Below are 13,599 nucleotides of genomic sequence, written 5' to 3'. Positions count from 1 at the left end.
TTCACTACAAGCCTGAGGGAGATAATCAGGACAGAGATGAAAGCCCTATCCCAAGGGGAATCTTCTAGGAGAAGAGAGGCTAGTTTTTCAGGCTCGGAGTCCTCGGTCGCCCCTAGGAAAGACGTTGACTCCTCGGAGTCCCCGGCATCCTCTTCGTCTTCTTCAGATGAAGACTAGCCGGTTCTGCTTCCCCTTAGACCAAATGGATAAGCTAGTCAAAGCAATAAGGTCCACCATGGAGGTAGCAGACACAAAGCCGTAACTCTCAGCACAGGACATAATGTTCGGGGGTCTAGACCCCAGGAAGCGCAGGGCCTTTCCATTAAATTATAAAGTCCAGAGTCTGATAGATAGAGAATGGAAGAGGCCTGAAAAAAGGGGCACCTTGCCACCAGCCTTCAAGCGGAGGTACCCTTTTGATGACCCAGTGGTGGGCAGATGGGATAAAGCCCCTAAGCTGGACGCGGCAGTAGCCAAAGCCTCCAAAAAAAATCCTCCATACCTTTTGATGGCATGGCCTCCTTAAAAGATCCGCTGGATAAAAAAACGGATTTAAAAGCGGATTCTTTCCTAAAGGGAACATGGGAGATGTCAGCGGGCGCCCTAAGACCTGCGATAGCTGCCACATGTACAGCCAGATCCATGATGGTCTGGCTAGATCAACTGGATTCTCAGCTGAAAGACGGAGCTTCGAGAGCATCCATTCGTAAAAATCTGCCGATCATCCAAAATTCCGCTGCGTTTTTAGCTGATGCTTCGGCGGACTCTGCAAGGATGGCGGCTTGAACCACGAGATTGTCTAATGCAGCTCGAAGGGCCCTCTAGTTAAAATGCCGGCCGGGAGATATCCAGGCCAGGTCCCGACTCTGTTCCATTCCATGTGAGGGGAATATCTATTCGGCCCCGTCCTGGACGAACTATTAGAAAAAGCCGGGGATGATAAAAAGAAATTCCCCAGTCTGCCGAACTCTTCTTATAGACGTCCCTTTACCAGGAAGGGATATTTCCGTAGAAGGCCGTCCCGAGATCAAGGCAGATGGGATGACAAAAGAAGGAAAGGTACAGGATTTGTGTTTGGAGGAAGGGGGCGCCAGGAAGGTCCAGCATGTGACACTAAAAAGCCGTCCCAATGACTAGTTGCTCCGGTAGGAGGGAGACTAGCTGCCTTCTACCCAGCCTGGTCGCTGATCTCCAGTAGCAACTGGATACTGGGGGTGATAGCTGCGGGACTACGACTAGAATTCTCCTGGGTTCCCCAAGATCGATTTAAGGTCACCCCACTCAGATCTTCCACATAAGAGCAGGCTGCCCTGGAGGCCGAGGTGCGTGATCTATGCCGCAAGAAGGTCCTAACAGAGGTTCCAGAGGGGGAAAGGTTTCTACTCCCCTCTGTTCCTGGTACGAAAGCCAGACAGCTCCTTCAGGACTATAATAAATCTTAAGGCCCTCAACGAGTTCCTGGTCATACGTCTGTTCAAAATGGAAACAATCAATTCTACAATAAAATTGCTGTTTCAAAATTGCTTTATGATGGTGTTAGATTTAAAGGACGCATACTAACATATACCCATTCATGCAGCTCATCAGCGCTTCCTCAGAGTGGCGGTTCAGTTAGATGGGTCAGTTCAACATTTCCAATATGCTGCCCTCCCCTTTGGGGTGGCAGTTGCTCCCCGGGTGTTTACTAAAGTGGTAGCGGAAGTTATGGCCCATCTACGTGAATCAGACATTCTAGTAGTCCCCTACTTGGATGACTTCCTTATTGTAGGCAAAACGGCGGATCATTGTTTGGAACAGCTACAGAGGGCAATGTCTGCCCTAGAGCGGTTAGGATGGTTGCTGAACATAAAAAAATCTCGGTTACAGCCGATGAGAGTCCAGCAATTCTTAGGCCTAATCCTAGATTCTGAGAAACAGGAATGCCATCTGCCTCCAGAGAAGCTTGTTCGCCTACACTACCAGGTCCTGAATGCTTCCAATAACCCCACCATGTCCCTCAGGAAAGCCATGTCCCTTCTAGGTTCCCTCTCATCCTGTATCCCGGCAGTCCAGTGGGCCCAGTTTCATGCAAGGAAACTACAGGGCGAGGTTTTATTACATCAAAGAGTCCTTGGGGGTTACTTAGAGGGCCAGCTAACCTTGTCCCTGAACACAAGGGAGTCTCTAGAGTGGTGGCTAGACAAGGATAATTTATCCAGAGGAGTACCCTGGGAGTATAACATAACCCGCATACTCACCACGGATGCTAGCCCTTCCGGTTGGGGGGCTCATATGGGTGAGATCCTGGTCCAGGGCCTATGGGAGCATCATCAGGTAGAAATTTCATCTAACCTGAGAGAATTGACAGTGGTGGAGCAGGTAGCTAAAAAGCTCCTTATGTATCTGCAGGGTCATCCTGTACGAGTGTTCTCTGACAATCAGGTCACCGTGGCTTATATCAACCACCAAGGCGGGATTCGTTCCAAGCCCCTGATGAATGTAGCAGAGTGTTTGTTCCATCTAGCAGAGCAGCTTTTTCTATCTTTAACAGCTCTACATATAAAAGGGAAAGAAAACATCACGGCAGATTTCTTAAGCCGCAATCTGCTAAAGCAAGGAGAATGGTCCCTAAAAACCTCCATCTTCAACCTGATTGTACAAAGGTGGGGACAACCAGAGGTAGATCTCTTCGCCACCAAAGAAAACAGGAAATTAAGACAGTTCTGCTCCCTAAATCCCAGAGAAGATCCTCTGGCGGTGGATGCCTTTCTGATAAAGTGGGACTTCAGGCTAGCCTACGCCTTCCCCCCTATCTCTCCTACCCCTGGTGTTGAGGAAAATCTGGAAAGACAGAGCAAGGGTTATAGTTATCGCTCCATTTTGGCCCAGGAGGGCATGGTTCTCATGCCTCAGGACCATGTCGGTGTCCGATCCTTGGGTTCTTCCGGACATCCTGGATCTCCTATCCCAGGGCCCAGTTTTCCATCCTCAGGTGGCTGGCCTACATCTGACGGCGTGGAGTTTGAACGGTCACTGCTAAAGGATAAAGGTTTCTCCCCAGACCTGATTAACACCCTACTTTAAAAGTAGAAAAATCATTGCTACCAAAATTTACGTCAGAGTTTGGAACAAATTCCTGCAGAACTCAGGAGTAGTCGCTGGGGATTCAGCGCCTATAATTCGAATCTTAGAGTTTCTTCAGAAGGGTCTGGACATGGGTCTTTCCACCAGTACCCTTAAAGTACAAGTATCAGCCTTGGGGGCCCTCTTTAGCTGCACCATCGCGGTTAATTACTGGGTCAGTAGATCCATTAAGGCGGCAGGTAGATCCAGGCCAATAGTGAAGGATAGAATCATGCCGTGGGACTTGAACCTAGTCCTCACGGCTATGACGGAAGCTCCATTTGAACCTATCTCATCAGCTTCAATAAAAAACCTGTCCCTCAAAGTAGCCTTCCTGGTAGCTCTGACATCAGCTCGTAGAGTAAGCAACATCCAGGCATTATCTAGGCGTCCTCCTTATATACAGTTTAAAGACGATAGGGTAATACTTAGGCCTGATCCAGCGTGCTTAACTAAGGTAGCTTCTAGCTTTCATAGGACACAGGAAATAGTCCTTCCATCCTTCCTAATCCATCTAACGAGAAGGAAGAGAAACTACACACCCTGGATGTTAGGAGATGCCTCATAGAATATCTGGCAGTTACCGATCCCTGGAAAAAAGATAATGCCTTAGCCAGGTGGATTAGAGAGGCGATTTCAATAGCATACCCCTCAAAAGGCAGGTCGGCATCCGGGAAGCTGAGGGCGCATTCAACCAGAGCCATGGTGACCTCGTGGGCTGAGAGATCGGAAGTCTCCATTGACCAGATATGTAAGATGGCTACTTGGTCCTCTCCGAGCACCTTTTATAGTCATTATAGGCTAGACCTGGGTGCTTCCGCAGACCTCTCCTTTGGTATAAGGGTACTGCAGGCTGTAGTCCCCCCCCCCCCCCCTAAAGTTATTACTCTCTGTAATTCTCTCAGGTGGTGCTGTCATGGACGACCGAATAAAGTCTTAGTTACTCACCGGTTAACGGTATTTTTCGGAGTCCATGACAGCACCCGTATATTCCCTTCCCTTAGTTAAATCGGGTGTGCACTTCTTCCTCTTGTATATGTCCACTGGTGATAAATATTTAGATAATAATAGTACTGTACATAAATCATGCATTAACCTTGGAGGTCCTCTTGTGCTCTGTAATCCAACTGATGCGTGGGAGAGGTGCCTCCCTTTTGTATCTGTAGGTTTCCTTTCCTGAAGGGCGGATCCCCTCTCTCAGGTGGTGCTGTTATGGACTCCGAAAAATACCGTTAACCGGTGAGTAACTAAGACTTTTGGCTATTTCATGACACATTTGTCCAGACCAACCAAAGTAGGTGGTACGACAGCAGATTGATGCCACAGATGATCTAATTCATCATGACCTGTGCTGTTCCTTACTCAAGAAATCTTCCATACCTGACTGGAGTAAGATTTTGTGGTAGTACCTGTACCACTTTTCAGATGCTCCTGATTTATTAAGAGGCTGGTGGGGAGCCTCCCTCATGATTTTTCTCATTGCTTTTTTGTTTATAACGCATATAAGTAGATTTGTCACCGGATTTCACAATACAAACCGCATTAATAAACACACTTTTCAAAAAAATAACGGGAACTCTAAAATACCGAAATATCACTGAATAAAAAAAATTCCTGTTGGAAATATTTATTCATTACATAGTGGAATGCATTGAGAACAATAAAACATAAAAATAATCAATGTAAATCAAAATTAATATCCCATGGAGGTCTGGATTTGGATTGATACTCAAAATCAAAGTGGAAAATTACAGGCTGATCCAACTTCAGTGGAAATACCACAAGACAAGGAAATGATGGTTAATAGTGTGTGTGGCGTCGTCGTGCATGTATGACCAATCTGCAATGCCAGGGGATGGTCCTGATGAGAAAGCAGATATTCTCCTGAGGGATCTCCTCTAAGACCCGGACTAAAGAATCGGTCAACTCCTGCACAGTCTGTAGTGCAACATGGCCTTGGTGTATGGAACAAGACATGATGTCCCAAATATGCTTGATTGGATTCAGATCTGGGAAATGGGCAGTCCAGCGCATAGCATCAATGTCTTCATCATGCAGGGACTGCTGACACACTTCAGCCACATGAGGCCTAGCATTGTCATGCATTAGAAGGAACCCAGGTCCCAGTGCACCTGCATATGGTCTCGCAATGGGTCTGAGGATCTCATCCTAGTACCAAATGACAGTCAGGGTCCCTGTGGCTAGTACATGGAGGGCTGTGCGGCCCTCCAAAGAAATACCTCCCTACACCATTACTGATCCACTGCCAAACTGGTCATGCTGGAGGATGTTGCAGGCAGCAGAACAATCTCCACTGTGCCTCCAGACTCTGTCACGTGCTCAGTGTGAACTTGCTCTCATCCATGAAGAGCACAGTGCTCTAATGTCGAATCTGCCAATTTTTGTGTTCTCTGGCAAATACCACTCGCCCTGCATGGTCTTGGGCTGTAAGCACTCGCTTGTGGATGTCGGGTATTCATTCCACCCTCATGGAGTCTGTTTCTGAAGACACATGGATGTTAGTGGGCTGCTGGAGGTCATTTTACAGGCTTCTAGCACTGCTCCTCCTGTTCATCCTTGCACAAAGGAGGAGGTAGCGATCCTGCTGCTGGGTTATTGCCCTCGTACCACCCCCTCCACATCTCTTGCTGTACTGACCTGTCTCCTGGTATCTTCTTCATACTCTGGACACTGTGCTGACAAACACAGCTACCCTTCTTGCCATAACTCGCATTGATGTGTCATCCTGGGTGAGCTACACTACCTGAGCAACTTCTGGTTGTAGACACAGCCTTGTGCTACTGTACAGTACCTCTAGGGGTGAGAACAATGACAATGCAAAAGTAACCAAAACAGAAAGGATGACAACAGAGAAATGGTCTGTCGTCACCACTGCAGAGCCACTCATTTATAGGGGTTGTATTTCTAATTGCCTATCATTTCTACCTGTTGTCTGTTCCATTTGCACAACGGCTGGAGAAATTGATTCACTATCTGTGTTGCCTCGTAACTGGACAGGTTGATTTCACAGAAGTGTGATTGACTTAGAGTTACATTATGTTGTTTAAGTGTTCCCTTTATTTTTTTTTGAGCAGTGTACATCTTAGGTCTCATAATAAGGCAGCTATCCTTACTTTACTATCCCTTAAACCACAGGAGATGTCAGGACCCCATTCTGGGGGCTAGTTAGGAATCCTAGCAGGTAAACGGCAAGCGATCATATATGAATCTTGTGAATGGGTGGTCATTTGTCTGATGGGAAATCCCTATGACATGGATTTTTAAAATAAGTTACCAAAATGAGGGTTTCCAAATCGCCTGTAAATTGACCGGTAGTCCACTTTTATCACCACCACCACTTCAGTATGTATTAAATTGAGTGCAGTGCAGTGCAGTTATGTCAATCAGTCCTGGACAGTGAATGGGGGAGATGGTTACTCATGTGCAGCACACCTCCAGTCATACATGGAGGGGATGTTGGGACCCCATTCTCTAGATTGGGGATCGTGCGATCATACAGTTATCCTATATTCTAGTGATAGTGGAGAACACCTATAATTGTAATACAATAAATTCCGCATTTCCCAAAGCTGCCAACCATCTATTGACTTTTGTATCATAAGAGCGGGTTTGATAAAGATACATATCTGATCAGTTATCACAGGGGGCACTGCTTTTTTAAACAGTTTTTATTCTATAAGTTTTATGTTAATGATTTTACATTGGTTGGATTTGTATGCACTATCTGTACGTTAGCCTAAATGTTCCTCCTTTTCAAACAGACTCTTCTCGAGTATGCTGAGAAATGGAAAGCTTCTGAAGACTCTCTGCCCCTACTGGAAGTGTACACAGTGGCTATCCAAAGTTACTCCAATGCCAGGCCATATCTCACATCGCAGTGTGAAAATGTCAGCTTGGTGCTGGAGCGGCTAGCTTTGTAAGTATGCTCAACAAAAAAAAAAAATCTTTTATCTTTTGTTTTCTTAGTAATTTTTTTGTCTGTCTTGCTAACATGATGTTAAAAAACGGCACTAATGTGAGGAGCATCTACATTTTTTTTACTACAGCATAGGATCCAAAATAATGATTTATTGAATCATATCTTTACTTTACTAAATAGTTTTAGGCCGTGTTCGGACAGACCATTGAAACCCAGCTACAATTTAGAGTATAGTGCTTGTGGACAAGGTTTTTTAGAAGTGGAAAAGCCATCACAGAAATCAGGGCACCTGTCGACATGTCATTCTTTTGTGAAAATGTTGCAATACATTTAGTTACATCTGCAGATAATTCTGTAAGTAGGAAAAAATTTGTAAGAGGATGCCTCTGTTACACTTGATTTTTCCCTTCATCTATATAGAAATTACAGGAAATATGTACAATTACAACCAATAGACAACTGCAAAATAGTTTTTATTCCCATGGGGTAATGGTTCTTGCCACCCAGGGAACAGCAGGGAAAAAGGCAATTAAGAAATGGACTCCTAAAAAGTTTGCATTATCTCTTATCTAATTTTTTCTTACAAATCATAAAAGCACACAATACACTTTCTCATTTGTTTTGTAGAAGCTGTGTTGAACTCCTATTATGTTTGCCTCAAGAGTTACCCAATGATCACTGGGAAAGATTTCAAGGCACGATAAAGGTAAAGTCTTTTATGTCAAAATGTTAAAGGGAACTTGTTGCCAGGTTTTTGCCACCTAATGTGAGGGCAGCATAATTTGGAGAGGCCTTGTTTACAGTCATGTGCCACTTACTTGAGCTGCTTGCTGTAGTTTTGATAAAATCACACTGTTTTATCAGCAGGAGATTATCATTAGAGGTCTAGTAAACCAGTTGCATGCAGTCCTTCACATTCATTAGCTCTGTATAACTCCGGAGGCTCAAACCATGATTGGCAACTTTCTGCCTATGCACAATGTACACAGAAAGCTGCCAATCTGTTTATTTTTTATTTTTTAAACTTTTTATTGAAGGATTCCACAATATAGTTGTCAGGAACACCGCACTGAGCTTGCTCACTGAGCCAGTGTGCGTGTCCTGAGTAAAGCGAACTGTGTTCAAAGATACCTGTGGAGCGGGCAGCAGCCGAATAGGTGCGTACTTCAGAACAGCAGGACCTGAAGCACGTGACTGCTGGGGGCGTGGCCTAAACTTTAGAGAGCAAGGAGCTGCAAGAGAACTCCTAGCAGGGTAACTGCAAGACAAAGTTACCAAGGGGAATAGACAGGGAGGATAGTCAGGATGTTGCCAATGAGTCATACCCAGAGATAGCTGCAAGGTACAAGAGGGGCGAGCAGAGAGTAGTCAAATAACAGGCAACGAGTCATACACAGAGAGGGTAGCGCAGTACAGAATCAACAGGCAAACTCACAACGGGGAACAGAACCATATAAACAAGCTATAACAACGAACAGGCACACAGAGGTCACCACACTCTGCCAAAGGCAAAGTATAACTGACAGGGATTGGAGCTTCCCAGGGGTTTAAGAAGCTCTCCCAGAACCAAAAAGAGGCCACAATCATTAACCTGAGGTGTGCAGGTCAAAACCTGCACTGAGCTCTAGACATTAACCCCTGACGTGCAGCTCAAAAACCTGCACTGGGATCATGACAGTACCCCCCTCTAAACGGGGGGTCTCTGGACCCCCAGGCTTCCCCGGGTACTTGGCATGGAAAGCCCGAACCAGGCGATCTGCATGTACAGAGCGAGCAGGGACCCATGAGCGCTCCTCTGGTCCATATCCCTTCCAGTGGACCAGATACTGCAAAGAGCGGCGCACCCGCCGAGAGTCCACAATATGTCCGACCTCATACTCCAATTGACCCTCCACCAGCACTGGAGGAACAATAGGCTCGGAGTCCTCTTTGACAGAACCTACGGATTTCAACAGAGATTTATGGAACACATTGGATATTTTTAAGGAGGCGGGGAGACGCAACCTATATGCCACTGGGTTGACTATCTCCATAATCTTGTACGGACTAATGAACTTTGGTCCCAACTTAGCTGATGGTACCTTTAAGTTGATGTTACGTGTGGAAAGCCAAACTTTCTCTCCCACCTGAAACATGTCTCCCGAGGCTCTCTTTTTGTCAGCAAAATATTTGTACCTCCCTTGGGCCCGAGAGATATTACGCTGGACTTCAGCCCAGAGGTTTTTTAACTGTTGAATGGACCCCCTCTACCCCTGGACAACCGGAATCCACCCGTGAAACCTCCCCAAAATGCGGATTACACCCATAGTTAATCAGGAATGGGGACATGTTGGTGGACTGACTCACCCGGTTGTTAAAAGCGAATTCCGCCAACGGTAACCCATCACACCAATCCTCCTGTCTGGCGGAGGTCAGACACCTGAGAATTTGTTCCAGGGATTGATTGGTGCGTTCTCTCTGACCATTACTCTCCGGGTGATATGCCGACGAGAAGGAGAATGAGATGCCCAATTTCATACAAAACGTCCTCCAAATTTTGGCCACAAACTGCACACCTCTGTCAGACACCACATTCAGGGGTACCCCATGCAATCGGACCACATGCTGCACAAACAACCTTGATAATGTTTCTGCTGAGGGTAGTGCTGCCAAGGGAACGAAATGGGCCTGTTTAGAAAACCTATCCACCACCACCTGGAAGGTGGAAGGCCGGTAATAGGCCATGGACTCATCTTTCCATGGATTTTATCGGGAAACGGTAAAGGTATGAGTTCCCCAGCCAGCCGGTTCTGCGAGCTTTTGGAACGGACACACACACCACAAGCAGAAACAAATTTCTTGACATCGGACCTTAGTGAAGGCCACCAAAAACCCCTGGCTACTGCCTCTCTAGTGGCCGTGATACCTGGATGAGCACTCAGTCTAGACTCATGAAACTCCTGCAGAAGTCTAGGCCGCAATGAATCTGGAACAAACAATTTATCCCCTGGCCTGGTAGCCGGAGCTAGGGCCTGAGCCCTTAGAATTTCTTGTTCCAACTCAGATGAGACCCCCGCCACTACCACCCCTGGGGGAAGAATGGAGGATGGCTGCTTGGGGGGTCAAAACTTCTGGACAGGGCATTCACTTTAACATTTTTGGACCCTGGTCGAAAAGTAATGGAGAACTGAAATCGTGGGGGGGGGGGGGAAAAAAAAATGACCAACGGGCTTGTCTAGGAGTAAGCCTCTTGGCAGATTCAAGGTATGCCAGATTTTTGTGATCCGTGGTAGGGTGAGCCGCCCCTTCCAAAAAGTGCCTCCATTTCTCAAACGCCAGCTTGACCGCAGTTCTCTATTGCCTACATCATAGTTTCTCTCAGCTGAAGAGAACTTCTTGCAGAAGAAGGCACAGGGTCTGAGATTGGTAAGGGTGGCCGGACCCTGGGACAGCACTGCCCCCACCCCCACTTCAGAAGCATCCACCTCCACAATGAATGGTTTGGATGGGTCTGGTTGGACCAACACCGGGGCGGACATGAAACATTTCTTAATAGCTGAGAAGGACTCCTTAGCGAGTACAGACCAATTTTTTACATCAGCGCCCTTCCGGGTAAGATCCGTGAGTGGTTTAACCACTTGTGAGAAACCTTTAGTGAATCTCCGATAATAGTTCGCAAATCCTAAGAAACGCTGGAGCCCCTTGAGATCTCGAGGCTGAACCCAGTCAGCGATCGCCAGCACCTTCCTAGGATCCATATGAAACCCCTCACAGGACACAATCGACCCCAAAAAAGACAGTTCCTGTACAAAAAACGAACATTTTTCCAATTTGGCGAACAATTGGTTCTCCCTGAGTCTCTAGAGAACTGTCTGTAGATGTTGCAAGTGAGATTGGCTGTCCGGGGAATACACCAAAATGTCATCCAAATAAATAATAACAAAACGGCCTATCAGGTCAGAAAACACCACATTGATGAAATTCTGGAAAATAGCGGGCGCTTAGTTAACCCAAACGGCATTACCAGGTTTTCAAAGAGTCCTTCTGATGTGAGGAACGCAGTTTTCCACTCGTCCCCTTCCCGAACCCTTATCAAGTTGTAGGCCCCCCGGAGATCTAACTTGGAGAACCATTGGGCCCCAGCTAACTGGTTACATAAGTCTGGGATGAGGGGAAACGGGTAAGTGTTCCTAACCGTTATCTTGTTAAGTTCCCGAAAGTCGAGGCACGGCCGCAAGCCACCATCTTTCTTCTTCACAAAGAAGAATCCTGCTGCCACAGGTGACACAGAAGGTCTGATATACCCTTTGCGGAGACTCTCAGCGATGTACTCCTTCATGGCTTGGCGCTCAGGCCCAGACAAATTGAACAATCGAGCCTTAGGTAACTTGTCTCCGGGTACTAAATCAATGGCACAATCGTAGGGTCTATGTGGTGGCAGCCCATCAGCCTCACTTTCGGAAAAAACGTCTTTGAAATCCTTCAGGTACTCCGAAATACCTTCCAGACCGACAGACGACACAGATACGGATTTAACAGCGTTAACAAGGTGTCCCAGGTCACCACATTTATCCTTGCATCCCCATTGAGTGATCTCCCCTGTAGCCAAGGCATCCCCAGTACCAGTCCTGCAGGCAAGTTATCTAGCACAAGACAACTTAGTTTTTCCAAATGAGTGGAACCCACTTTTAAAGAAAAAAGTTCAGACCTGCAACAGATACTGTCCTGGGTAAGAGGGGACGAGTCAATTGCCACAAGTTTAACAGGATCCTGAAGCCTGACTGTCCCTATCTTATTAAGAGTCATAATTTGGGTATCAATCAGGTTCACAGCAGAACCACAGTCAACAAAAGCAGTAGTCTGAACCGGACCATTACCAAGTTCCAGTTCCACCTGCAGCACCATTTTTGCACGTGAGGAAAATTGTACCTGAAGGTGTGTGTAGCCTCCTCGACTACTACCCAGACCTAGTAGTTTCCCGCCATCTTGGAGGATGACGGACAGGAGGGGCAGTCATTCTTCCAGTGTCCAGATTCCCCACAATAGAAGCACAACTGCTTCTCCCGGCGGCGTCGTCTTTCCTTTTCCTCACAGGTGACAATGCTCACCTCCATAGCCACAGGAAGAGTCCGGGTCTCATCTCCACTGAAGAATAATGGTGTTTCCCGTTGCATAACACCTCTAGCCCGTAGTCTGCGATCCATGCGAACCACTTGGGTCATGGCATCCTCCAGGGAGTCAGGTGGAGGATGGAGTGCCAAGGCATCCTTTAGACGTTCACACAGGCCTCTACGGAACAGCCCCCGAAGGGCGGCATCACTCCAAGAAATCTCGGCTGCCCAACGTCTGAATTCCGTACAGAACCATTTGGCCGAGTGCTCCCCCTGACAGACACTCATCATCTTGTCCTCATCCAAACGCACTCTATCAAGCTCATAAATAAGCCCTAAGGGTGTGTGCACACGCTGCGGATTCTGCTGCGGTTCCGCAGCGGATTTGGCCGCTGCGGATGCGCAGCAGTTTTTGCTGCGGTGTACAGTACCATAATATCCTATGGACAGTACCATAATATCCTATGGATATTAAAAACCGCAGTGCAGATGCTGCGGATTTTTCCACGCGGTTTTCCTGCGGTTTCTAAACCACAGAAAGAATTGACATGTCAATTCTTTCTGCGGATTCTGCTGCGGTTTGCCATCTCCTCCATTGTGGAGATGAAAAACCGCAGGGCAAAACCGCAGGTCTTTTGACCTGCGGATTTTACAAAATCTGCGCGGCCAAATCCACACCCCAATCCGCAGCGTGTGCACATACCCTTAGGCTTCAAAAAACGCATCCACAGACATTCTCTCCAGGGCAGAAGAGGAAAGCGAAAATGCCCAGGCTTGTGGGGACCCCCTAAGCAGGGACATAACCACCAACACCCTCTTTCTCATCCCCAGAGGAGCGGGGTCTCAAAGAGAAAAAGAGCTTACAGCCCTCCTTAAATGCTCTGAATTCATCTTTGTTACCGGCAAACGTATCTGGCAATTTAACCGGAGATTTGGGTGGGACTAAAATGACATCTCTATTCCCCACCTGCTGAAAGCCTGCGGAAAGCACCCCCTGAACTGAGTCCTCAACTCGCCGTTGGGACTGAGCCAGAGCTTGGTGTTCCAAACTTAGCTTCTACAGCGACTGAGTCAAGCATTTCACCTGCTCAGATAAAGCACACATTGGGTCCATGCTGCAGAAGTGAGGAGAGAAAAAAAAAAATTCAAGGTCAGTTATAATGTCAGGAACACCGCACTGAGCTTGCTCACTGAGCCAGTGCGCGTGTCCTGAGTAAAGTGAACTGTGTTCAAAGATACCTGTGGAGCGGGCAGCAGCCGAATAGGTGCGTACATCAGAACAGCAGGACCTGAAGCACGTGACTGCTGGGGGCGTGGCCTAAACTCCAGAGAGCTAGGAGCTGCAAGAGAACTCCTAGCAGGGTAACTGCGAGACAAAGTTACCAAGAGGCATAGACAGGATAGTCAGGACGTAGCCAATGAGTCATACACAGAGATAGCTGCAAGGTACAAGAGGGGCGAGCAGAG

At 47.1% G+C, this 13,599-nt stretch overlaps 1 protein-coding gene across 1 annotated transcript in view; it reads left to right on the top strand.

Annotated features, from left to right (window-relative positions):
* Positions 1 to 13,599, top strand: part of ZNF292 (zinc finger protein 292) — an 80,661-nt gene that overhangs the window by 25,752 nt on the left and 41,310 nt on the right. The window contains exons 2-3 of the mRNA XM_073589619.1: positions 6,885 to 7,039; positions 7,670 to 7,748. Of these exons, the coding sequence (XP_073445720.1) occupies positions 6,885 to 7,039; positions 7,670 to 7,748 (234 nt within the window). The remainder of the gene's footprint in view (positions 1 to 6,884; positions 7,040 to 7,669; positions 7,749 to 13,599) is intronic.

This window comes from Dendrobates tinctorius, unplaced genomic scaffold (genome assembly GCF_039654945.1).
Source record: "Dendrobates tinctorius isolate UK_male_01 unplaced genomic scaffold, ASM3965494v1 ptg000111l, whole genome shotgun sequence".
NCBI classification, from domain to species: Eukaryota; Metazoa; Chordata; class Amphibia; order Anura; family Dendrobatidae; genus Dendrobates; species Dendrobates tinctorius.
Note: the sequence above shows the minus strand (reverse complement) of the source record. Positions and strands in the feature narration are given on the sequence as shown.